We start from the raw sequence: 27,378 nt of genomic DNA, 5'->3' as shown, positions 1-27,378 counted from the left end.
CACCTCCCCCCTCATGTGTGCGAGGTAGCGCTAGGGAAGACAACAAAGGCCACATTCGTTCACACTCAGTCTCTAGCTGTCATGTAATAAAGCACCGAAACCACAGCTCCCTTTCTACATCCAGGCCCCACACACTTTGCATGGTTTACCCCAGACGCTTCACATGCCCTGGTTCAATTCATTGACAGCACGATGACCCCGGTATACCACATCGTTCCAATTCACTCTATTCCTTGCACGCCTTTCACCCTTCTGCATGTTCAGGCCCCGATCACTCAAAACCTTTTTCACTCCATCTTTCCACCTCCAATTTGGTCTCCCACTTCTCCTCGTTCCCTCCACCTCTGACACATATATCCTCTTGGTCAATCTTTCCCCACTCATTCTCTCCATGTGACCAAACCATTTCAAAACACCCTCTTCTGCTCTCTCAACTACACTCTTTTTATTTCCACACATCTCTCTCACCCTTACATTACTTACTCGATCAAACCACCTCACACCACATACTGTCCTCAAACATCTCATTTCCAGCACATCCACCCTCGTGCGCACAACTCTATCCATAGCCCACGCCTCGCAACCATACAGCATTGTTGGAACCACTATTCCTTCAAACATATCCATTTTTGCTTTCCGAGATAATGTTCTCGACTTCCAAACATTCTTCAAGGCTCCCAGAATTTTCGCCCCCTCCCCCACCCTATGATTCACTTCCACTTCCATGGTTCCATCCGCTGCCAGATCCACTCCCAGATATCTAAAACACTTTACTTCCTCCAGTTTTTCTCCATTCAAACTTACCTCCCAATTGACTTGACCCTCAACCCTACTGTACCTAATAACCTTGCTCTTATTCACATTTACTCTTAACTTTCTTCTTTCACACACTTTACCAAACTCAGTCACCAGCTTCTGCAGTTTCTTACATGAATCAGCCACCAGCGCTGTATCATCAGCGAACAACAACTGACTCACTTTCCAGGCTCTCTCATCCACAACAGACTGCATACTTGCCTCTCTTTCCAAAACTCTTGCACTCACCTCCCTAACAACCCCATCCATAAACAAATTAAACAACCATGGAGACATCACACACCCCTGCCGCAAACCTACATTCACTGAGAACCATTCACTTTCCTCTCTTCCTACATGTACACATACCTTACATCCTCGATAAAAACTTCACTGCTTCTTAACAACTTGCCTCCCACACCATATATTCTTAATACCTTCCACAGAGCATCTCTATCAACTCTATCATATGCCTTCTCCAGATCCATAAATGCTACATACAAGTCCATTTGTTTTTCTAAGTATTTCTCACAGACATTCTTCAAAGCAAACACCTGATCCACACATCCTCTACCACTTCTGAAACCACACTGCTCTTCCCCAATCTGATGCTCTGTACACGCCTTCACCCTCTCAATCAATACCCTCCCATATAATTTCCCAGGAATACTCAACAAACTTATACCTCTGTAATTTGAGCACTCACTCTTATCCCCTTTACCTTTGTACAATGGCACTATGCAAGCATTCTGCCAAACCTCAGCACCTCACTATGAATCATACATACATTAAATAACCTTACCAACCAGTGAACAATACAGTCACCCCCTTTTTTAATAAATTCCACTGCAATACCATCCAAACCTGCTGCTTTGCCGGCTTTCATCTTCCGTAAAGCTTTTACTACCTCTTCTCTATTTCTTTTTTTTTTTTTTCATACTATTCGCCATTTCCCGCATTAGTGAGGTAGCATTAAGAACAGAGGACTGGGCCTTAGAGGGAATATCCTCACCTGGCCCCCTTCTCTGTTCCTTCTTTTGGAACCACCTCGACCAAAACACCCTATATCTGCCACTCTATCATCAAACACATTCAACAAACCTTCAAAATACTCACTCCATCTCCTTCTCACATCACCAATACTTGTTATCACCTCCCCATTAGCCCCCTTCACTGAAGTTCCCATTTGCTCCCTTGTCTTACGCACTTTATTTACCTCCTTCCAAAACATCTTTTTATTCTCCCTGAAATTTAATGATACTCTCTCACCCCAACTCTCATTTGCCCTCTTTTTCACCTCTTGCACCTTTCTCTTGACCTCCTGCCTCTTTCTTTTATACATCTCCCACTCATTTGCATTTTTTCCCTGCAAATATTGTTCAAATGCCTCTCTCTTCTCTTTCACTAATAATCTTACTTCTTCATTCCATCACTCACTACCTTTTCTAATCAACCCACCTCCCACGCTTCTCATGCCACAAGCATCTTTTGCACAAGCCATCACTGCTTCCCTAAATACATCCCATTCCTCCCCCACTCCCCTTACCTCCTTTGTTCTCACCTTTTTCCATTCTGTACTCAGTCTCTCCTGGTACTTCCTCACACAAGTCTCCTTCTCAAGCTCACTTACTCTCACCACTCTCTTCACCCCAACATTCTCTCTTCTTTTCTGAAAACCCCCACAAATCTTCACCTTCGCCTCCACAAGATAATGATCAGACATCCCTCCAGTTGCACCTCTCAGCACATTAACATTCAAAAGTCTCTCTTTCGTGCGTCTATCAATTAACACGTAATCCAATAACGCTCTCTGGCCATCTCTCCTACTTACATACGTATACTTATGTATATCTCGCTTTTTAAACCAGGTATTCCCAATCACCAGTCCTTTTTCAGCACATAAATCTACAAGCTCTTCACCATTTCCATTTACAACACTGAACACCCCATGTATACCAATTATTCCCTCAACTGCCACATTACTCACCTTTGCATTCCAATCACCCATCACTATAACCCGGTCTTGTGCATCAAAACCACCAACACACTCATTCAGCTGCTCCCAAAACACTTGCCTCTCCTGATCTTTTTTCTCATGCCCAGGTGCATATGGACCAATAATCACCCATCTCTCTCCATCAACTTTCAGTTTTACCCATATCAATCTAGAATTTACTTTCTTACACTCTATCACATACTCCCACAACTCCTGTTTCAGGAGTAGTGCTACTCCTTCCCTTGCTCTTGTCCTCTCACTAATCCCTGACTTTACTCCCAAGACATTCCCAAACCGCTCTTCCCCTTTACCCTTTAGCTTCATTTCACTCTGAGCCAAAACATCCAGGTTCCTTTCCTCAAACATACTACCTATCTTCTTTTTTCTCATCTTGGTTACATCCACACACATTTAGACACCCCAATCTGAGCCTTCGAGGAGGATGAGCACTCCTCGCGTGACTCCTTCTTCTGTTTCCCCTTTTAGAAAGTTAAAATACAAGTAGGGGAGGGTTTCTGGCCCCCTGCTCCCGTCCCCTTTAGTCGCCTTCTACGATACGTGAGGAATGCGTGGGAAGTATTCTTTCTCCCCTATCCCCAGGGATATATCCATTCAAAGGGTCAAAGTTATACAATAATTCAGGTGAAGAAATATCTGAAAACTGATGTTTCCTTTGTGGCAGAGATACACTTGATGGTGGCAGTCATGTGATAGCAGTGCTAGGTGTGGTAATGCAAAGGATTTCAAAAAGCAACAGACTCATGGGTCTTTCTGAAGCTGTTTGTGATGGTGGAAGATAATAGAAAGTTGTAGATCAGTGTAGTAAGAGTAGGAAGAATACAGATATTTCAAAAGGAAAAATACTGGAAACTTTTCATGTAACTTCAAAGGCACAAATAATGTCAGTCACACATACAAAGTAAAGTATTCATAAAGTATATTCTCTAACATATCTATGGTACTTATCCATGGGGATAAGGGATTAAGAATACTTCCCACGTATTCCCTGCGTGTCGTAGAAGGCGACTAAAAGGGGAGGGAGCGGGGGGCTGGAAATCCTCCCCTCTCGTTTTTTTTTTTTTAATTTTCCAAAGAAGGAACAGAGGGGGCCAGGTGAGGATATTCCAAAAAAGGCCCAGTCCTCTGTTCTTAACGCAACCTCGCTAATGCGGGAAATGGCGAATAGTTTAAAAGAAAAGAAAGATCTTTGGTACTGCTGTTAACCACTGTAATTGGTAAATCATTCAATATTTGAACAAACCAGTTGAAGATAAAGTATTCTGCCTCATTCAAGGTAAAACGTTTGTCCACAAGTTTGTATCCATCACTATGAGTGAAATGAAACTAAACTGTCCTTAAGAAGCTTCTTAAATCAACATTATAGAAGCATTTGATGACTTTGAATACCTGTATTAGATCACCTCATAACCCTCCCTTTTCTAAGCCAAAATGATTTGTCATTTAGTCATCTGTCATACATTTTGTTTCTCAGTCTGGGAATCATCATGGAAGCACCCCTCTGTACTCTAAATTCTATATATGTTTTGTGTTTTCCAAATAGAGTGACCAATGAACACAATTTGCAAACTGGGGATGTACCATTGGCTTGTTAAAAGAAAAGATAATTTTCCTGGACTTAAATACAGTAGGCCTACCTATAAATCCAAGAATTTTGTTTGCTCATTTATCTGCTTTAATGCACTGTTTTCTTGGGTCTACGTCACTATTGATTATTAAACCCAAGTCATTTTTCTACAATTACCTTTTTGTAGTTCAAAAGAATTCATAGTAAAATTTGCCTTTTTGGTTTTTACAACTAATATTACAATTCCGTTGACATGATGTGCAGTTTTAAATGCATTGTAAGTGCCACATTATCTAATACTTACCTGTGCAGTTTTCAATTCAAAAGATGAGAAGGAATATATCTTCAGTCCCTTTCAATCATTCTACATACACAATAAAACACAATAAAAGGTTTCTAAAACCAAGAGTGATATAACCCACTACAGTATATACTACTAAAACAGAGATCTTTAGCAAAAGATTGATATGATAGGACTTGCAGGCAGTTAGTAACAACTGAGAAATCAGGATAAGATATGCTGTTATGGAATAAAAAAGATAAAACAAAATGATGCAAGTGGACACGGGTTTATGTTGAAAATGGATTTAGAGATAAAAAAGAAACTTGAAGGGTTTTACAAGTAACAAATGAGTTACCTAAATTGAGGCATAATCATTGGAAGAGAAATAAAAATTGGTGGAAATGTTTGGAAATAACAGAAACATCTGTCGTAAGTTTAGAGACCTTTTCATACTGGGTATCACTGGGGCATAATCCACTGAGACCTTTCCACACAGAGGCATAATCCAATCTAGAGTTATGGGTCTCATGCCATTTAATTCTTTAGATTCTAGGAAGTAATTGGAAAATATCTAGTTTCATAAGTTTGGTCTGACCCATAAAGGTGAAAACAAATGCATCATTACTAAACCATGGTATGACTTTCAGTAAAGGGATAGCACACACAAAGGGCAGACAATGAGACAATTGACAGACAAAGTGATCTCTAAGTGTCTGTCCATAATATGCAGATGATGCTAACATAGTTTGTTTTGGTGACTGGCATCTAGTAAAGAGGAAAACTTAAAAGCAAAGATGAAGGTATGACTGAACAAGTGCATTTTTGAGAACAACAACAATATAAGGGATTGTCTGGACACCAGGTTGTCTGAAGGAGGTTCTTAAGCTAGAAAATGCATAAGAAACACACATAAAAAGAACATAACTATGTGAAAGACTAACCTGAATTTACTTCTTGTGCAAAGTGAACCACAGTTCTTGCAGATGTCCCTTCTGGATTGTGGCTAAGTATTACAGGCAGCCATGTCTGAAAAGAGTGACCAAGCTCAATCCTAATCAGTGACTAAAAGATCATATATATCATGTCATAAGTATAATGTACAGACTTTATCTCACATAATGTAAATAAAATAAATATATAATTCATATTTATAGAAATAATGCAAATGAGAGGGAGATGTATAAAAGAAAGAGGCAGGAGGTCAAGAGAAAGGTGCAAGAGGTGAAAAAGAGGGCAAATGAGAGTTGGGGTGAGAGAGTATCATCAAATTTTTGGGAGAATAAAAAGATGTTTTCAAAGGAGGTAAATAAAGTGCGTAAGACAAGGGAACAAATAGGAACTTCAGTGAAGGGGGCTAATGGGGCGGTGATAACAAGTAGTGGTGATGTGAGAAGGAGATGGAGTGAGTATTTTGAAGGTTTGTTGAATGTGTCTGATGATAGAGTGGCAGATATAGGGTGTTTTGGTAGAGGTAGTGTGCAAAGTGAGAGGGTTAGGGAGAATGATTTGGTAAACAGAGAAGAGGTAGTAAAAGCTTTGTGGAAGATGAAAGCCGGCAAGTCGGCAGGTTTGGATGGTATTGCAGTGGAATTTATCAAACAAGGGGTGATTGTATTGTTGACTGATTTGGTAAGGTTATTTAATGTATGTATGACTCATGGTGAGGTGCCTGAGGATTGGCGGAATGCGTGCATAGTGCCATTGTACAAAGGCAAAGGGGATAAAAGTGAGTGCTCAAATTACAGAGGTATAAGTTTGTTGAGTATTCCTGGTAAATTATATGGGAGGGTATTGATTGAGAGGGTGAAGGCATGTACAGAGCATCAGATTGGGGAAGAGCAGTGTGGTTTCAGAAGTGGTAGAGGGTGTGTGGATCAGGTGTTTGCTTTGAAGAATGTCTGTGAGAAATACTTAGAAAAGCAAATGGATTTGTATGTAGCATTTATAGATGTGGAGAAGGCATATGATAGAGTTGATAGAGATGCTCTGTGGAAGGTATTAAGAATATATGGTATGGGAGGCAAGTTGTTAGAAGCAGTGAAAAGTTTTTATCGAGGATGTAAGGCATGTGTACATGTAGGAAGAGAGGAAAGTGATTGGTTCTCAGTGAATGTTGGTTTGCAGCAGGGGTGTATGATGTCTCCATGGCTGTTTAATTTGTTTATGGATGGGGTTGCTAGGGAGGTGAATGCAAGAGTTTCGGAGAGAGAGGCAAGTATGCAGTCTGTTGTGGATGAAAGAGCTTGGGAAGTGAGTCAGTTGTTCTTCGCTGATGATACAGTGCTAGTGGCTGATTTGTGTGAGAAACTGCAGAAGCTGGTGACTGAGTTTGGTAAAAAGTGTGAAAGAAGAAAGCAGAGTAAATGTGAATAAGAGCAAGGTTATTAGGTACAGTAGGGTTGAGGGACAAGTCAATTGGGAGGTAAGTTTGAATGGAGAAAAACTGGAGGAAGTGAAGTGTTTTAGATACCTGGGAGTGGATTTGGCAGTGGATGGAACCATGGAAGCGGAAGTGAATCATATGGTGGGGGAGGGGGCGAAAGTTCTGGGAGCGTTGAAGAATGTGTGGAAGTCGAGAACATTATCTCGGAAAGCAAAAATGGGTATGTTTAAAGGAATAGTGGTTCCAACAATGTTATATGGTTGCGAGGCGTGGGCTATGGATAGAGATGTGCGGAGGAGGGTGGATGTGCTGGAAATGAGATGTTTGAGGACAATATGTGGTGTGAGGTGGTTTGATCGAGTAAGTAATAATAGAGTAGGAGAGATGTGTGGTAATAAAAAGAGTGTGGTTGAGAGAGCAGTGGAGGGTGTTTTGAAATGGTTTAGTCACATGGAGAGAATGAGTGAGGAAAGATTGACCAAGAGAATATATGTGTCAAAGGTGGAGGGAACGAGGAGAAGTGGGAGACCAAATTGGAGGTGGAAAGATGGAGTGAAAAAGATTTTGAGTGATTGGGGCCTGAACATACAGGAGGGTAAAAGGCGTGAAAGGAATAGAGTGAATTGGAACGATGTGGTATACCAGGGTCGACGTGCTGTCAATGGATTGAACCAGGGTATGTGAAGCGTCTGGGGTAAACCATAGAAAGTTCTGTGGGGCCTGGATGTGGAAAGGTAGCTGTGGTTTTGGTGCATTATTACATGACAGCTAGAGACTGAGTGTGAGCAGATGTGGCCTTTGTTGTCTTTTCCTAGCACTACCTTGCGCACATGAGGGGGGAGGGGGTTGTTATTTCACGTGTGGCGAGGTGGTGATGGGAATGAATAAAGGCAGACAGTGTGAATTATGTACATGTGTATATATGTATATGTCTGTGTGTGTAAATATATGTATACGTTGAGATGTATAGGTATGTATATGTGCATGTGTGGACTTGTATGTATATGAATGTGTATGTGGGTGGGTTGGGCCATTCTTTCGTCTGTTTCCTTGCGCTACCTTGCTATCGCGGGAGACAGCAACAAAGCAAATAAATAATAAATAAATATTTATAGAAATAAAGTGGTCCTTATTATATATTTCAGTTATAGTACTCCTGATTTGTCTTGTCATGTGAAACAATGTATTATTAATTGATATCTAAACATTCATGTGTAAAATGAACACAATTTTCATTATGAAGGTTAGAGATCAAGTATGGAAGTAAAGAAAAGATTTAGGGAAAGCACAGTCCCACCACCCCTCACCTATGAAGGCTAAAACTGGACATGGATTGAGCCAAGCTGTGGAAATGAGCTATCTGAGAGGAGCATGAGGTATGACTATATGGAATAAACAAGAAATGAAAGGGTGTGTGAGAGATGTGATATATCAGGGAATGTAAAGGGAATACAATGTGGAGTGGTAGAGTGGGTGAAATATACCTCGATAATGTGGTCTGAACATGTGGAAAGAATGTAAGGTGAAGAGTTTATAAGGAAAAAGGATGAGAGGGCCTGGAAGTGAGTTGGTTCTTGTTTGCCGATGATAAAGCACTGGTGTCTGATTCGAGTGAAAAACTGCAGAATTTGGTGAATGAGTTTGGAAGAGTATGTGAAAGGAGAAATTTTAGAGTAAATGTGAGTAAGAACAAGGTTATATGATTCAGCAGGGTTAAGGGACAAGTTAACTGGGATGTAAGTTTGAATGGAGAATGAATGGAGAAATATTAGAGGAAGTGATGTGTTTTAGATATCTGGGAGTGGACTTGGCAGCTAATTGAACCATGGAAGTGGGAGTGATTCACAGAGTGGGGTAGGGATCACACTTTCTTGGAGCGATGAAGATTGTGTGGAAAGAGAGATCATTATCTCAGAAAGCAAAAATGGGTATGTTTGAAGGAATAGTAATTCCAACAATATCACATGAATCCAAGGTATGGGCTATAGGTAGGGTTGTGCAGAAGAAGAGATATGTGTTGAAAATGAAATGCTTGAAGACAATATATGGTGTGAGGTGGATTGACTGGGAAAGAGAGACGTGTGGTAATAAAAAGAGATTGATTACGAGATAAGAGGGTGTGCTGAAATGTTTTGGACATATGGAGGGAGTGAGTGAGGAAAGGTTGATAAAGAGGATATATGTATCAGAAGTGGAGGGAACAAGGAGAAGCAGGAGACCAAATCAAGAGGTGGCATGAAAAAGACTGTGAGCAATCGGGGCCTGGACATGCAGGAGGATTAAAGGCACGTGCGAAATAAAGTGAATTGGAATGATGTGGTATACATGGGTCAACATGCCATTAACAGATTGAATTTGGGAATGTGAAATGTACAGTGTAAACCATGGCCTGGATGTGGATAGGGAGGTGTGGTTTCAGTGGATTACACATGACAGATCGTGTACATATGTGAGTGAATGTGGCCTTTCTACCTCACTGATGCAAGAGGTGGCAATGCTGTTTCCTACGAGGTGACTCCATGGTTGTTTAATTTGTTTATGGATGGGGTTGTTTGGGAGGTGAATACAAGAGTTTTGGAGGGAGGGGCAAGTACGCAGTCTGTTACATAAGAGAGGGCTTGGGAAGTAAGTCAGTTGTTGGTTGCTGATGATACAGCACTGGTGGCTGATTCGGGTGAGTAACTACAGAAGTTGGTGACTGAGTTTGGTAAAGTGTGTGAAAAAAAGCTGGGAGTAAATGTAAGCTGGGAGTAAATGTGAATAAGAGCAAGGTTATTAGGTCCACTAGGGTTGAGGTACAAGCTAATTGGGAGGTAAGTTTGATTAGAGAAAAACTGGAGGAAGTGAAGTGTTTTACATATCTGGGAGTGGACTTAGCAGTGGAGGGAACCTTGGAAGCAGAAGGGAGTCACAAGGTGGGGGAGGGAGCAAAGATTTTGGTCATGTTAAAAAATGTGTTGAAGGTGAGAACGTTATCCTGGAGAGCAAAAATGGATATGCTTGAAGGAATAGTGGTTCAACAAAGTTATATTGTTGGGAGGCAAGGGCTATAGATAGGGTTGTGCAGAGTAGGGTGGATGTGTTGGAAATGAAATGTTTGAGGACAATAAGTGTGAGGTGGTTTCATCTAGTAAGTAATGAAAGGGTGAGGGAGAAGTGTGGTAATAAAAAGAGTGTGGTCGAGAGAGCAGAAGAGGGTGTGTTGAAATAGTTTAGACACATGGAGAGAATGAGTGAGGAAAGATTGACAAAGGGGATATATGTGTCAGAGATGGAAGGGATGAGAAGTGAGAGACCAAACTGGAGGTGGAGGGATGGAGTGAAAAAGATTTTGAGCGATCAGGGCCTGAATGTGAAAGGCGTGCAAGGAATAGAGTGAATTGGGATGATGTGGTATACCGGGGTGGCGACGGGAATGAATAAAGGCAAGTATGAATTATGTACGTGTATATATGTCTGTGTACATATATATCCCTGGGGATAGGGGAGAAAGAATACTTCCCATGCATTCCCCACATGTAGTAGAAGGTGACTAAAGGGGACGGGAGCAGGGGGGTAGAAACCCTCCCCTCCTTGTAATTTAACTTTCTAATAGGGGAAACAGAATAAGGAGTCACGTGGAGAGTGCTCATCCTCCTCAAAGGCTCAGACTGGGGTGTCTAAATGTGTGTGGATGTAACCAAGATGAGAAAAAAGGAGAGATAGGTAGTATGTTTGAGGAAAGGAACCTGGATGTTTTGGCTCTGAGTGAAACAAAGCTCAAGGGTAAAGGGGAAGAGTGGTTTGGGAATGTTTTGGGAGTAAAGTCAGGGGTTGGTGAGAGGACAAGAGCAAGGGAAGGAGTAGCACTACTCTGAAACAGATGTGGTGGGACTATGTGATGGAGTGTAAGAAAGTAAACTTTAGATTATGGGTAAAACTGAAAGTGGATGGAGAGAGACGGGTGATTATTGGTGCATATGCACCTGGGCATGAGAAGAAAGATCAGGAGAGGCAAGTGTTTTGGGAGCAGCTGAGTGAGTGTGTTAGTAGTTTTGATGGATGAGACCGGGCTATAGTGATGGTTGATTTGAATGCAAAGGTGAGTAATGTGGCAGTTGAGGGAATAATTGGTGTACATGGGGTGTTCAGTGTCGTAAATGGAAATGGTGAGGAGCTTGTAGATTTGTGTGCTGAAAAAGGACTGGTGATTGGGAATACCTGGTTTGGAAAGAGAGATATACATAAGTATACATATGTAAGTAGGAGAGATGGCCAAAGAGCGTTATTAGATTATGTGTTAATTGATGGACGTGTGAAAGAGAGACTTTTGGATGCTAATGTGCAAAGAGGAGAAGGTGAAGATTTGTAGAGGATTTCAGAAAGGAAGAGAGAATGTTGGGGTGAAGAGAGTGGTGAGAGTAAGTGAGCTTGGGAAGGAGACTTGTGTGAGGAAGTACCAGGAGAGACTGAGTGCAGAACGGAAAAAGATGAGAGTAAAGGACATTAGGGGAGTGGGAGAGGAATGGGATGTATTTTGGGAAGCAGTGATGGCTTGCGCAAAAGATGCCTTTGGCATGAGAAAGGTGGGAGATGGGCAGATTAGAAAGGGTTGTGAGTGGTGGGATGAAGAAGTAAGATTGTTAGTGAAAGAACAGAGTGAGGCATTTGGACGATTTCTGGAGGAAAATAATGCAAAAGACTGGGAGAAGTATAAAAGATAAGAGGCAGGATGTCAAGAGAAAGGCGCAGGAGGTGTAAAAGAGGGAAAATGAGAGTGGGGTGAGAGAGTATCATTAAATTTTTGGGAGAATAAAAAGATGTTTTGGGGGGAGGTAAATAAAGTGCATAGGACAAGAGAATAAATGGGAACCGGTGAAGGGGGCTAATGGCGAGGTAATAACTAGTAGTAGTGATGTGAGAAGGAGATGGAATGAGTATTTTGAAGGTTTGTTGAATGTGTTAGATGATAGAGTGGCAGATATAGGGCGTTTTGGTCGAGGTGGTGTGTGAAGTGAGAGGGTTAGGGAGAATGATTTGGTAAACAGAGTAGAGGTAGTTAAAACTTTGCAGAAGATGAAAGCCGGCAAGCAGCGGCTTTGGATGGCATTGCAGTGGAATTTATAAAAAATGGGGGTGACTGTGTTGTTCACTGGTTGGTAAGGCTATTTAATGTATGTATGACTCATGGTGAGGTGCCTGAGGATTGGCGGTATGCTTGCATAGTGCCATTGTACAAAGGCAAAGGGGATAAGAGTGAGTGTTCAAATTACAGAGGTATAAGTTTGTTGAGTATTCCTGGGAAACTATATGGGAGAGTATTGATTGAGAGGGTGAAGGCATGTACAGAGCATCAGATAGGGGAACAGCAGTGTGGTTTCAGAAGTGGTAGAGGATGTGTGGATCAGGTGTTTGCTTTGAAGAATATATGTGAGAAATACTTAGAAAAGCAAATGGATTTGTATGTAGCATTTATGGATCTGGAAAAGGCATCTGATAGAGTTGATAGAGATGCTCTGTGGAAGGTATTAAGAATATATGGTGTGGGAGGCAAGTTGTTAGAAGCAGTGAAAAGTTTTTATCGAGGATGTAAGGCATGTGTACGTGTAGGAAGAGAGGAAAGTGACTGGTTCTCAGTGAATGTAGGTTTGTGGCAGGGGTGTGTAATGTCTCCATGGTTGTTTAATTTGTTTATGGATGGGGTTGTTAGGGAGGTGAATACAAGAGTTTTGGAAAGAGGGGCAAGTATGCAGTCTGTTGTGGATGAGAGAGCTTGGGAAGTGAGTCAGTTGTTGTTCGCTGATGATACAGCGCTGGTGGCTGATTCATGTGAGAAACTGCAGAAGATGGTGACTGAGTTTGGTAAAGTGTGTGAAAGAAGAAAGTTAAGAGTAAATGTGAATAAGAGCAAGGTTATTAGGTACAGTAGGGTTGAGGGTCAAGTCAACTGGGAGGTAAGTTTGAATGGAGAAAAACTGGAGGAAGTAAAGTGTTTTAGATATCTGGGAGTGGATCTGGCAGCAGATGGAACCATGGAAGCGGAAATGAATCATAGGGTGGGGGAGGGGGCGAAAATTCTGGGAGCGTTGAAGAATGTTTGGAAGTCGAGAACATTATCTCGGAAAGCAAAAATGGGTATGTTTGAAGGAATAGTGGTTCCAACAATGATGTATGGTTGTGAGGCATGGGCTATGGATAGAGATGTGCACAGGAGGGTGGATGTGCTGGAAATGAGATGTTTCAGGACACTATGTGGAGTGAGGTGGTTTGATCGAGTAAGTAATGTAAGAGTAAGAGAGATGTGTGGAAATAAAAAGAGTGTGGTTGAGAGAGCAGAAGAGGGTGTTTTGAAATGGTTTGGTCACATAGAGAGAATGAGTGAGGAAAGATTGACCAAGAGGATATATGTGTCAGAGGTGGAGGGAACGAGGAGAAGTGGGAGACCAAATTGGAGATGGAAAGATGGAGTGAATAAGATTTTGAGTGATCGGGGCCTGAACATGCAGAAGGGTGAAAGGCATGCAAGGAATAGAGTGAATTGGAACAATGTGGTATACCGGGGTTGACGTGCTGTCAATGGATTGAACCAGGGCATGTGAAGTGTCTGGGGTAAACCATGGAAAGTTCAGTGGCGCCTGGTTGTGGAAAGGGAGCTATGGTTTCGGTGCATTATTACATGACAGCTAGAGAGTGAGTGTGAACGAATGGGCCCTTTGTTGTCTTTTCCTAGCGCTACCTCACGCACATGAGGGGGAGGGGTTATTATTCCATGTGTGGCGGGGTGGCAATGGGAATGAATAAAGGCAGACAGTATGAAATGTGTACATGTGTATATATGTATATGTCTGTGTGTGTGTATATATATGTGTACATTGAGATGTATAGGTATGTATATTTGCGTGTGTGGACGTGCATGTATATACATGAGTATGTGGGTGGGTTGGGCCATTCTTTCATCTGTTTCCTTGCGCTACCTCGCTAATGCAGGAGACAGCGAAAAAGCAAAATAAATAAAATAAATATGACTCATGGTGAGGTGCCTGAGGATTGGCACAATGCATGCATAGTGCCATTGTACAAAGGCAAAGGGGATAAAGGTGAGTGTTCAAATTACAGAGGTATAATTTTGTTGAGTATTCCTGGGAAATTATATGGGAGGGTATTGATTGAGAGGGTGAAAGCATGTAAAGAGCATCAGATTGGGGAAGAGCAGTGTGGTTTCAGAAGTGGTAGAGGATGTGGATCAGGTGTTTGCTTTGAAAAATGTATGTGAGAAACACTTAGAAAAGCAAATGGATTTGTATGTAGCATTTATGGATGTGGAGAAGGCATATGATAGAGTTGATAGAGATGCTCTGTGGAAGGTATTAAGAATATATGGTGTGGGAGGCAAGCTGCTAGAAGCAGTGAAAAGTTTTAATAGAGGATGGAAGGCATGTGTATGAGTAGGAAGAGAGGAAAGTGATTGGTTCTCAGTGAATGTCGGTTTGCGGCAGGGGTGTGTGATGTCTCCATGGTTGTCTAATTTGTTTATGGATGGGGTTATGATGGAGGTGAATGCAAGAGTTTTGGAGAGAGGGGCAATTATGCAGTCTGTTGTGGATGAGAGGGCTTGGGAAGTGAGTCAGTTGTTCGCTGATGAGGCAGCGTTGGTGGCTGATATGGGTGAGAAACTACAGAAGCTGGTGACTGAGTTCGGTAAAGTGTGTGAAAGAAGAAAGCTGAGAGTAAATGTGAATAAGAGCAAGTTTATTAGGTACAGTAGGGTTGAGGGACAAGTCAACTGGGAGGTAAGTTTGAATGGAGAAAAACTGGAGGAAGTGAAGTGTTTTAGATATCTGGAAGTGGATTTGGCAGTGCAACTCTCATTTGCCTTCTTTTTCAACACTTGCACCTATCTCCTGACCTCCTGCTGCTTTCTCTTATACATCTCCTAGACATTTGCACTCATCCCTTGCAGGTATATATACCTACCAAATATATACATGAAAAATCATTACTTAAAAAATATCAAATACATACCATATTGAACTGTGGAGCATCAAAACCAGTAAGGAGGAAGAGTGCATTTCTACACATTATCTCTTCATAGTTGTAAGATGTGCAAATAGCTTCTACCCACTTTATAAAACGAGGATTATGTGGAAGAAATTCATATTCACCAAGCAAATTCATCAACATCTGAAAAGGAAATTTGCTCTCTTTTTACGTTCCATCACTACAAAGAGTATAAAATCAACCATGTAACTGATCACAACATATAATTCATTTTCAGTTCACACCATACTTTACTCAATTCCCGCGTTAGCGAGGTAGCGCAAGGAAACAGATGAAAGAATGGCCCAACACACCCACATACACATGTATATACATACACATCCACACACGCATATATAAAAACCTAAAACATTTCAACGTATACATATACATACATACACAGACATATACATATATACACATGTACATAATTCAGAGTGGTTTGGGAATGTCTGGGGAGTAAAGTCAGGGGTTAGTGAGAGGACAAGAGCAAGGGAAGGAGTAGCAATACTCCTGAAACAGGAGTTGTGGGAGTATGTGATAGAGTGTAAGAAAGTAAATTCTCGATTAATATGGGTAAAACTGAAAGTTGATGGAGAGAGGTGGGTGATTATTGGTGCATATGCACCTGGGCATGAGAAGAAAGATCAAGAGAGGCAAGTGTTTTGGGAGCAGCTGAATGAGTGTGTTAGTGGTTTTGATGCACAAGACCGGGTTATAGTGATGGGTGATTTGAATGCAAAGGTGAGTAATATGGCAGTTGAGGGAATAATTGGTATACATGGGGTGTTCAGTGTTGTAAATGGAAATGGTGAAGAGCTTGTAGATTTATGTGCTGAAAAAGGACTGATGATTGGGAACACCTGGTTTAAAAAGCGAGATATACATAAGTATACTTATGTAAGTAGGAGAGATGGCCAGAGAGCGTTATTGGATTACGTGTTAATTGACAGGTGTGCGAAAGAGAGACTTTTGGATGTTAATGTGCTGAGAGGTGCAACTGGAGGGATGTCTGATCATTATCTTGTGGAGGCTAAGGTGAAGATTTGTATGGGTTTTCAGAAAAGAAGAGTGAATGTTGGGGTGAAGAGGGTGGTGAGAGTAAGTGAGCTTGAGAAGGAGACCTGTGTGAGGAAGTACCAGGAGAGACTGAGTACAGAATGGAAAAAGGTGAGAACAATGGAAGCAAGGGGAGTGGGGGAGGAATGGGATGTATTTAGGGAATCAGTGATGGATTGCACAAAAGATGCTTGTGGCATGAGAAGAGTGGGAGGTGGGTTGATTAAAAAGGATAGTGAGTGGTGGGATGAAGAAGTAAGAGTATTAGTGAAAGAGAAGAGAGAGGCATTTGGACGATTTTTGCAGGGAAAAAATGCAATTGAGTGGGAGATGTATAAAAGAAAGAGACAGGAGGTCAAGAGAAAGGTGCAAGAGGTGAAAAAAAGGGCAAGTGAGAGTTGGGGTGAGAGAGTATCATTAAATTTTAGGGAGAATAAAAAGATGTTCTGGAAGGAGGTAAATAAAGTGCGTAAGACAAGGGAGCAAATGGGAACTTCAGTGAAGGGCGCAAATGGGGAGGTGATAACAAGTAGTGGTGATGTGAGAAGGAGATGGAGTGAGTATTTTGAAGGTTTGTTGAATGTGTTTGATGATAGAGTGGCAGATATAGGATGTTTTGGTCGAGGTGGTGTGCAAAGTGAGAGGGTTAGGGAAAATGATTTGGTAAACAGAGAAGAGGTAGTGAAAGCTTTGCGGAAGATGAAAGCCGGCAAGGCAGCAGGTTTGGATGGTATTGCAGTGGAATTTATTAAAAAAGGGGGTGACTGTATTGTTGACTGGTTGGTAAGGTTATTGAATGTATGTATGACTCATGGTGAGGTGCCTGAGGATTGGCGGAATGCGTGCATAGTGCCATTGTACAAAGGCAAAGGGGATAAGAGTGAGTGCTCAAATTACAGAGGTATAAGTTTGTTGAGTATTCCTGGTAAATTATATGGGAGGGTATTGATTGAGAGGGTGAAGGCATGTACAGAGCATCAGAGTGGGGAAGAGCAGTGTGGTTTCAGAAGTGGTAGAGGATGTGTGGATCAGGTGTTTGCTTTGAAGAATGTATGTGAGAAATACTTAGAAAAGCAAATAGATTTGTATGTAGCATTTATGGATCTGGAGAAGGCATATGATAGAGTTGATAGAGATGCTCTGTGGAAGGTATTAAGAATATATGGTGTGGGAGGCAAGTTGTTAGAAGCAGTGAAAAGTTTTTATCGAGGATGTAAGGCATGTGTACGTGTAGGAAGAGAGGAAAGTGATTGGTTCTCAGTGAATGTAGGTTTGCGGCAGGGGTGTGTGATGTCTCCATGGTTGTTTAATTTGTTTATGGATGGGGTTGTTAGGGAGGTAAATGCAAGAGTTTTGGAAAGAGGGGCAAGTATGAAGTCTGTTGGGGATGAGAGAGCTTGGGAAGTGAGTCAGTTGTTGTTCGCTGATGATACAGCGCTGGAGGCTGATTCATGTGAGAAACTGCAGAAGCTGGTGACTGAGTTTGGTAAAGTGTGTGGAAGAAGAAAGTTAAGAGTAAATGTGAATAAGAGCAAGATTATTAGGTACAGTAGGGTTGAGGGTCAAGTCAATTGGGAGGTGAGTTTGAATGGAGAAAAACTGGAGGAAGTGAAGTGTTTTAGATATCTGGGAGTGGATCTGGCAGCGGATGGAACCATGGAAGCGGAAGTGGATCATAGGGTGGGGGAGGGGGCGAAAATTCTGGGGGCCTTGAAGAATGTTTGGAAGTCGAGAACATTATCTCGGAAAGCAAAAATGGGTATGTTTGAAGGAATAGTGGTTCCAACAATGTTGTATGGTTGCGAGGCGTGGGCTATGGATAGAGTTGTGCGCAGGAGGATGGATGTGCTGGAAATGAGATGTTTGAGGACAATGTGTGGTGTGAGGTGGTTTGATCGAGTGAGTAACGTAAGGGTAAGAGAGATGTGTGGAAATAAAAAGAGCGTGGTTGAGAGAGCAGAAGAGGGTGTTTTGAAGTGGTTTGGGCACATGGAGAGGATGAGTGAGGAAAGATTGACCAAGAGGATATATGTGTCGGAGGTGGAGGGAGCAAGGAGAAGAGGGAGACCAAATTGGAGGTGGAAAGATGGAGTGAAAAAGATTTTGTGTGATCGGGGCCTGAACATGCAGGAGGGTGAAATGAGGGCAAGGAATAGAGTGAATTGGAGCGATGTGGTATACCGGGGTTGACGTGCTGTCAGTGGATTGAATCAAGGCATGTGAAGCATCTGGGGTAAACCATGGAAAGCTGTGTAGGTATGTATATTTGTGTGTGTGGACGTATGTATATACATGTGTATGGGGGGGGGGGTGGGCCATTTCTTTCGTCTGTTTCCTTGCGCTACCTCGCAAACGCGGGAGACAGCGACAAAGTATAAAAAAAAAAAAAAAACATAATTCATACTTGCTGCCTATATTCATTCCCATCGCCACCCCGCCACCCATGAAATGACACCCCCTCTCCCCTGCACACGCGTGAAGTAGCGCTAGGAAAAGACAAAAAAGGCCACATTCGTTCACATTCAGTCTCTAGCTGTCATGTATAATGCACCAAAACCACAGCTCCATTTCCAAATCCAAGCCCCACAAAACTTTCCATGGTTGACCCCAGACGCTTCACATGCCCTAGTTCAATCCATTGACAGCATGTCGACCTGGTATACCACATCATTCCAATTCACTCTGTTCCTTGCACGCCGTTCACCCTCCTCCATGTTCAGGCCCCGATCGCTCAAAATCTTTTTCACTCCATCCTTCCACCTCCAATTTGGTCTCCCACTTCTCCTCATTCCCTCCACCTCTGACACATATATCCTCTTTGTCAATCTTTCCTCACTCATTCTCTCCATGTGACCAAGCAATTTTAACACACACTCTTCTGCTCTCTCAACCACACTCTACTTACTTGATGAATTCACCTCACACCACATACTGTCCTCAAACATTTCATTTCCACCCTCCTCCGCATAACCCTATCTATAGCCCATGCCTCGCAACCATATAATATTGTAGGAACCACTATCCCTTCAAACATATCCATTTTGGCTCTCTAAGATAACGTTTTCGCCTTCCACACATTCTTCAATGCTTCCAGAACCTTCGCCCATTCCCCCACCCCATGACTCGCTTCCACTTCCATGCTTCCATATGCTACAAAATCCACTCACAGATATCTAAAACATTTTACTTCCTCCAGTTTTTCTCCATTCAAACTTACCTCCCAATTGACTTGACCCTCAACCTTACTGTACCTAATAACCTTGCTCTTATTCACATTTACTCTTAACTTTCTTCTTTCACACACTTTACCAAACTCAGTCACCAGCTTCTGCAGTTTCTCACATGAATCAGCCACCAGCTCTGTATCATCAGTGAACATCGAAAGACTCACTTCCCAAGCCCTCTCATCCACAACAGATAGCATACTTACCCCTCTTTGAAAACTCTTGCATTCACCTCCCTAACAACCCCATCCATAAACAAATTAATCAACCATGGAAATATTATGTGCCCCTGCTGCAAAACAACATTCACTGGAAACCAATCACTTTCCTCTCTTCCTACTCATAAAAATGCCTTACATCCTTGATAAAAAGTTTTCACTGCTTCTAGCAACTTACCTCCCACACCATATACTCTATATACTCTTAATACCTTCCATAAAGCATCTCTATCACCCTATCATATTATCATATGTCTTCTCCAGATCCATAAATGCTACATACAAATCCATCTGTTTTTCTAAGTATTTCTCACATACATTCTTCAAAGCAAACACCTGATTCACACATCCTCTACCACTTCTGAAACCACACTGCTTTTCCATAATCTGATATTCTATAAAATGCCTTTACCCTTTCAATCGATACCCTACCATATGATTTCCAAGGAACACTCAAGAATCTTATACCTCTGTAATTTGAACATTCACTTCTATCCCTTTTGCCTTTGTACAATGGCTCTATGCATGCATACCACCAATCTTCAGGCACATCAACATGAACCTTACATACCTAAAATATCCTTATCAACCAATGAACAACACATTCACCCCCTTTTTTAATAAATTCCAATGCAATACCATCTAAACCTGCCTGCCTTGCCGGATTTCATCTTTTGCAAAGCTTTCACTATCTCTTCTCTGTTTAAAAAACCATTCTCCCTGACCCTCTCACTTCACACACCACCTCGACCAAAACACCCTATAGCTGCCACTCTATCACCAAACACATTCAACCAACCTTCAAAACACTCACTCCATCTCCTCACTTCACCACTACTTGTTATTACCCCACCATTAGCCCCCCTTCACCAATAATCCCATTTGTTCTCTTGTCTTATGCAGTTTATCTATCTCATTCCAAAACATCTTTTTAGTCTCCCTAAAATCTAATGATACTCTCTCATCCCAACACTCCTTTACCCTCTTTTTCACCTCTTGCACCTTTCTCTTGACCTCCTGCCACTTTCTTTTATACATCTCCCTGTCCTTTACACTATTTCCCTGCAAAAACTGCCCAAATGCCTCTCTCTTCTTTTTCATTAACAATCTTACCTCTACGTACCACCACTAACTATCCTTTCTAATTTGCCCACCTTCCTCACGCCACAAGCATCTTTTGTGCAAGCCATCACTTCTTTCCTAACTATATCCCATTCCTCGCTCACTCCCCTTATGTCATATGCTCTTACCTTTCGCCATTTTGCTCTCAATCTCTCCAGGTACTTCCTCATACAAATCTCCTTTCCAAGCTCAATTACTTTCATCACTCTCTTCACCCCAACATTCTCTCTTCTTTTCTGAAAACCTTTACAAATCTTCACCTTCACCTCCACAAGATAATGATCAGACATCCCTCCAGCTGCCCCTCTCAGCACATAAACATCCAAAGTTCTCTCTGTAGAGGTTTTCAGAAAAGAAGAGAGAATGTGAGGGTGAAGAGAGTGGTAGGAGTAAGTGAACTTGGAAAGGAGACTTGTGTGAAGAAGTACCAGGAGAGATTGAGTGTAGAATGGAAAAAGGTTAGAGCAAATGATGTAATGGGAGAGAAGGAGGAGGAATGGGATGCATTTAGGGAAGCTGTAATGGCTTGCTCAAAAGATGCCTATGGCATGAGAAAGGTGGGAGGTGAGCAGATTAGAAAGGGTAGCGAGTGGTGGGATGATGAAGTAAGATTGTTAGTGAAAGAGAAGAGAGAGGCATTTGGATGATTTTTGCAGTGAAAAAGAGGGCAAATGAGAGTTGGGGTGAGAGAGTATCGTTAAACTTTAGGGAGAATAAGATGCTTTGGAGGGAGGTAAATAAAGTGCACATGACAAGAGAACAAATGGGAACATCAGTGAAGGGGCTAATGGGGATGTAATAAAAAGCAGTGGTGATGTGAGGAGATGGAGTGAGTGTTTTGAAGTTTTGCTGAACGTGTCTGATGATAGAGTGGCAGATATAGGGTGTTTTGGTTGAGGTAGTGTGGGAAGAGAGGGTCAGCGAGAATGGTTTGGTAAACAGAGAAGAGGTAGTGAAAGCTATGTGAAAGATGAAAGCTGGCAAGGCATTGGGTTTGGATGGTTTTGCAGTGGAATTTATTAAAAAAGGGGTGACTGTACTGTTGACTGGTTGGTGAGGATATTCAATGTATATATGGTTCATGGTGAAGTGCTTGAGGATTTGCAGAATGCATGCATAGTGCCATTGTACAAAGGCAAATGTGATAAAGATAAGTGCTCAAATTACAGAGGTATAAGTTTGTGAGTATTCCTGGGAAATTATATGGGAGGGTATTGATTGAGAGGGTGAAAGCATGTAAAGGGCATCAGACTAGGGAAGAGCAGTGTAGTTTCAGAAGTGGTAGAGGATGTAAGGATCAGGTGTTTGCTTTGAAGAATGTATGTGAGAAATACTTAGAAAAACAAATGGATTTGTATGTAGCATTTATGGATCTGGAGAGGGCATATGACAGAGTTGATAGAGATGCTCTGTGGAAGGTATTAAGAGTATATGGTGTGGGAGGCAAGCTGCTAGAAGCAGTGAAAAGCTTTTATCAAAGATGTAAGGTATGTGCACAAGTAGGAAGAGAGGAAAGTGATTGGTTCCCAGGGAATGTCAGTTTGCAGCAGGGGTGTGTGATGTCTCCATGGTTGTTTAATTTGTTTATGGATGGGGTTGTGAGGGAGGTAAATGCAAGAGTTTTGGAGAGAGGGGCAAGTATGCAGTCTGTTGTGGATGAAAGGGCTTGGGAAGTGAGTCAGTTGTTGTTCACTGATATACAGCAATGGTGGCTGATTCAGCTGAGAAACTGAAGCTGGTGACTGAGTTTGGTAAAGTGAGTGAAAGAAGAAAGCTGAGAGTTAATGTGAAAAAGAGCAAGGTTATTAGGGCTGAGGGACAAGTCAATTAGGAGGTAAGTTTGAATGGAGAAAAACTGGAGGAAGTGAAGTGTTTTAGATATCTGGGAGAGGATTTAACAGAGGATGGAACCATGGAAGTTGAAGTGAGTCACAGGGTGGGGGAGGGGGCGAAGGTTATGGGAGCGTTGAAGAATGTGTGGAAGGTGAGAATATTATCTTGGAAAGCAAAAATGGGTATGTTTGAAGGAATAGTGGTTCCAACAATGTTATATGGATACGAGGCATGGGCTATAGACAGAGTTGTGCAGAGGAGGGTGGATGTGTTGGAAATGAGATGTTTCAGGACACTATGTGGTGTGAGGTGGTTTGATCGAGTAAGTAATGAAAGGGTAAGAGAGATGTGTGGTAATAAAAGGAGTGTGGTTGAGAGAGCAGAGGAGGGTGTATTGAAATGGTTTGGCCACATGGAGACAATTAGTGAGGAAAGATTGACAAAGAGGATATATGTGTCAGAGGTGAAGAGAACAAGAAGTGGGAGACCAAACTGGAGGTGAAGGGATGGAGTGAAATAGATGTTGAGCAACTGGGGCCAAAACATACAGGAGGGTATGCTCTGTACATGCGTTGACCCTCTCAATCAATTCCCTCCCAAATAATTTCCCAGGAATACTCAACAAACTTATCCCTCTGTAATTTGAAAACTCACTTTATCCCCTTTGCCTTTCTACAATGGCACTACGCATGCATTCCTCCAATCCTTCGGCACTTCAACATAAACAATACATACATTGAATATCCTCACCAACCTGTCAACAACACAGTCATCCCCGTTTTTAATGAATTCCAATGCAATACCATCCCAACCCGCCTCCTTGCCGGCTTTCATCTATGGCAAAACTTTCACTATGTCTTCTATGTTTACCAAACCATTCTCCCTGACCCACTCACTTCGCATTCCACCTCGACCAAAACACCCTATATCTGCCACTCTATCATCTAACACATTCAACAAACCTTCAAAATACTCACTCCATCTCCCTCTCACTTAACCCCCTATTTGTTATTACCTCCCCATTTGCCCCCTTCACCGATATTCCCATTTGTTCTCTTGTCTTATGCACTTTATTTACCTCCTTCCAAAACATCTTTTTATTCTCACTAAAATCTAATGATGCTCTCTCACCCCAACTCTCATCTGCCCTCTTTTTCACCTCTTGCACCTTTCTCTTTACGTCTTGCCTCTTTCTTTTATACATTTCCCAGTCATTTGCACTATTTCCCTGCAAAAATTGCCCAAATGCCTCTCTCTTCTCTTTCACTAATAATCTTACTTCTTCATCCCACCACTCACTACCCTTTCTAATCTGCCCACCTCCCACCTTTATTATGCCACAGGCATCTTTTGTGTAAGCCATCACTGCTCCCCTAAATATATCCCACTCCCCTTATGTCATTTGCTCTCACTTTTTTCCATTCTGCACTCAATCTCTCCTGGTACTTCCTCACACAAGTCTCCTTTCCAAGCTCACTTACTCTCACCACTCTCTTCACTCCAGCATTCTCTCTTCTTTTCTGAAAACCTACACATATCTTCACCTTCGCCACCATAAGAAAATGATCAGACATCCCTCCAGTTGCCCCTCTCAGCACATCAACATCTAAAAGTCTTTCTTTTACATGCCTATCAATTAACACATAGTCCAGTAATACTCTCTGACCATTTCTCCTACTTACATACATATACTTATGTATATCTCTGTTTCCAAACGAGGTATTCCCAATCACCAGTCCTTTTTCAGCACACAAATCTACAAGCTCTTCACCATTTCCATTTACAACACTGAACACCCACTGTACATCAATTATACCCTCAACTGCCACATTACTCATCTTTGCATTCAAATGACCCATCATTATAACCCGGTCTCATGCATCAAAGCTGCAAACACACTCACTCAGCTGCTCTCAAAACACTTGCCTCTCATGATCTTTCTTTTCATGACCAGGTGCATAGGCACCAATAATCACCCATCTCTCTCCATTCACTTTCTGTTCTACCCATATCAATCTAGAGTTTACTTTCTTACACTTCATCACATACTCCCACAACTCCTGCTTCAGGAGCAGTGCTACTCCTTCCTTTGTTCTTGTCCTCTCACCAAACCCTGACTTTACTCCCAAGACATTCCCAAACCACTCTTCCCCTTTAACCTTAAGCTTCGTTTCACTCACAGTCAAAACATCCAGGTTCCTTTCCTCAAACATACTACCCATATCTCTTTTTTTCTCACCTTGGTTACAGCCACACACATTTAGATTGATAGAGTAAAGGCATGTACAGAGCATCAGATTGGGGAAGAGCAGTGTGGTTTCAGAGGTGGTGGAGGATGTGTGAATCAGGTGTTTGCTTTGAAGAATGTATGTGAGAAATACTCAGAAAAACAGATGGATTTGTAAGTAGCATTTATGGATCTTGAGAAGGCATATGATAGAGTTGACAGAGATGCTCTGTGGAAGGTATTAAGAGTATATGGTGTGGAAGGTAAGTTGCTAGAAGCAGTGAAAAGTTTTTATCAAGGATGTAAGGCATGTGTACGAGTAGGAAGAGAGGAAAGTGACTGGTTCTCAGTGAATGTCAGTTTGTGGCAGTGGTGCGTGATGTTTCCATGGTTGTTTAATTTGTTTATGGATGGGGTTGTTAGGGAGGTGAATGCAAGAGTTTTGGAGAGAGGGGCAAGCATGCAGTCTGTCGTAAATGAGGGGGCTTGGGAAGTGAGTCAGTTGTCGTTTGCTGATGATACAGTGCTGGTGGATGATTTGGGTGAGAAACTGCAATGCTAGCAGTTCTAGAAAATTACATGTGATGGGAGAGCCTTTATTAGTATAAAGCCTCTGTGTATGAAAAATTGTAAACTGTCTTATATATATCCCATAAAATACGAGAAAACAAATTCAGCAGTTTCTTACAACTGGCATAGCAAACTGCAGAATGGCTAATGTGGTTACAGAGTACTGTATAAAAGCAAACTTAAAAAGCAAACAACTCTCCAGTGTTACAGATTTTTTGGTGAATTCTAACTTGCCATTTGGCTATTGCTTGACTATTTTTTTCTAATATTTGGAAAGCTAAATATCCCACTCCTGCCTGAATTCCTTTTAGTTGTATTCATACGATTAAAGTGAATGTTTACAGAAAGAACATATAGCATCTTAGTATATGTCTGAAACATACATAAATCTTTAATAAATAAAACAATACAGATAATAAAAGAAAATAACTAACTTTTATATCCTTAGCAAATGGAGCAAGAAACTTGATTGGGCTTTCTATGTGTGACACTGTAGCCACAGGTCCCAGTCCAAACATGACTTTAACCTTCTTATTGTATTCTGGGCTCACTGACATACCAGCAAAAAACATGGTTGTTCCTGAAAGCATAAATCTGTTGTATTTTTTTTTTTCACTGAAAGCATAAGTTTGTTGCATTTTCTTATATGTACCGTTTCAATAAGAAATGCTTATCTAAAAAGAGCGACCAAAATTTACTTTTAATTTTAGTTGAGATGGCAAAGGCAGCTGAGGCCCTAATCAAGGCCATTCCATTAACACTTTATATGTATATATACCCTAGCCTGAGCCAGATACCAATTTTATCGACCAACCCTTGAGGGTGGATGAATGGGTTGACTGTGGACCAACTGCTGCAACCAGGATTCAAACCAATGTGTTTGATCATGGGTAACCACTGAATGCGTCACAGTCAAGAACGCTAACCGCTACACCACAGGAAACCAGTTGAGTTTCTCAAGAAAGGGGGTAAATTGTTGTTAGCTGGTCAGTCAGGCTATTCAACAAAGTATAACCCAAGTTGAGGTGTTTGAGAACTGATCCTTATATACAGGCAAAGAAGAAAAAAGTGAATGCTAAAATTACAGAGAAAAAAGTCTGTGGAGTATATTTGGAGAGGTCCATGGGAGAGTGGTATCGTACACACAACTGACTGGGAAGGAGCAGTGTGGCTTAAGGAGAGGCAGAGGATATGAGTGAATGGTATGTGGTATTTATGGATCTGGAGATGGCACATGGTATGGATGACAGGAAGGTCTTCGGGAAGGTGTTATATATGGGTAAATGGAAAGTTATTAAATGAAGTAAGGATATTTTACCAAAGAAATAAGGCATGTATTTGAGTGGGAGGGAAATTGTGAACGGTTTCTAGTGAATAAGGGTCTGTGTACAGGATTCATGGTTACCATAGTTGTTCACTGTATGAGAGAGGGGTAATTGAGAGCGTGAAGATATGAACAGGGAGGAACAATGTGGTTTCATGTATGGTTTGCCTTAAAGAATGTGTTTGAGAAATGCTCAGAGGAAAAGAAGCATTTGTATGTGGCATTTATGGATCTGGAGAAACAATATGATAGGTTTGATGGACATACTCTGTAGAAGGTGTTGCAAATATATGGTGGGGGAGGAAAGTTGCTTTAGCAGAGAGAAGTCTTTATCAAGACTATAAAGTGCATGTGTGTGTAGGTGGAGAGGACGATGAGCAGTTCCATGAGATGGTGGGTCTCCAGTAGGAAAGTGTGATGTTACCAGGGCTGTTTAATTTGTTTATGGATAGGGTGGTGAAGAATGTAAATCAAAGGGTCTTGCAGACAGAAGTGAGTCTGCAGTCTGCAAGTGATGAAGGGGTTTGGGAAATCAGTCAGTTGGCATTTCCTAATGACACAGTACTGTGCTGGTGGCAAATTCCCATTAAAGACTTGTCTCCACAACTATCTTTCACCATGAGAATCCAGATTCCCCCATTCTTTTTTTCTTTATAACTGAAACTTTCCATTATCAGTGCTCTACCATCTTCATGAAGAACTTTTTACTGCTTTGTGCATAATACATTATCAACATTACTGTA

At 41.6% G+C, this 27,378-nt stretch overlaps 1 protein-coding gene across 1 annotated transcript in view; it reads right to left on the bottom strand.

The window, feature by feature from the left end:
• The window catches only part of LOC139749510 (gastric triacylglycerol lipase-like), a 294,599-nt gene that overhangs the window by 11,557 nt on the left and 255,664 nt on the right, over window positions 1–27,378 (bottom strand). The window contains exons 11-13 of the mRNA XM_071663457.1: window positions 25,746–25,891; window positions 15,044–15,202; window positions 5,601–5,685 (exon numbers count right to left, since the gene is read on the bottom strand). Coding sequence (XP_071519558.1) covers window positions 5,601–5,685; window positions 15,044–15,202; window positions 25,746–25,891 — 390 coding nt within the window. The remainder of the gene's footprint in view (window positions 1–5,600; window positions 5,686–15,043; window positions 15,203–25,745; window positions 25,892–27,378) is intronic.

The sequence above is a fragment of the Panulirus ornatus genome, chromosome 7 (genome assembly GCF_036320965.1).
Source record: "Panulirus ornatus isolate Po-2019 chromosome 7, ASM3632096v1, whole genome shotgun sequence".
Taxonomy (NCBI): Eukaryota; Metazoa; Arthropoda; class Malacostraca; order Decapoda; family Palinuridae; genus Panulirus; species Panulirus ornatus.
The sequence above is the reverse complement of the archived record's forward strand: the minus strand, read 5'-3'. Positions and strand labels throughout refer to the sequence as shown.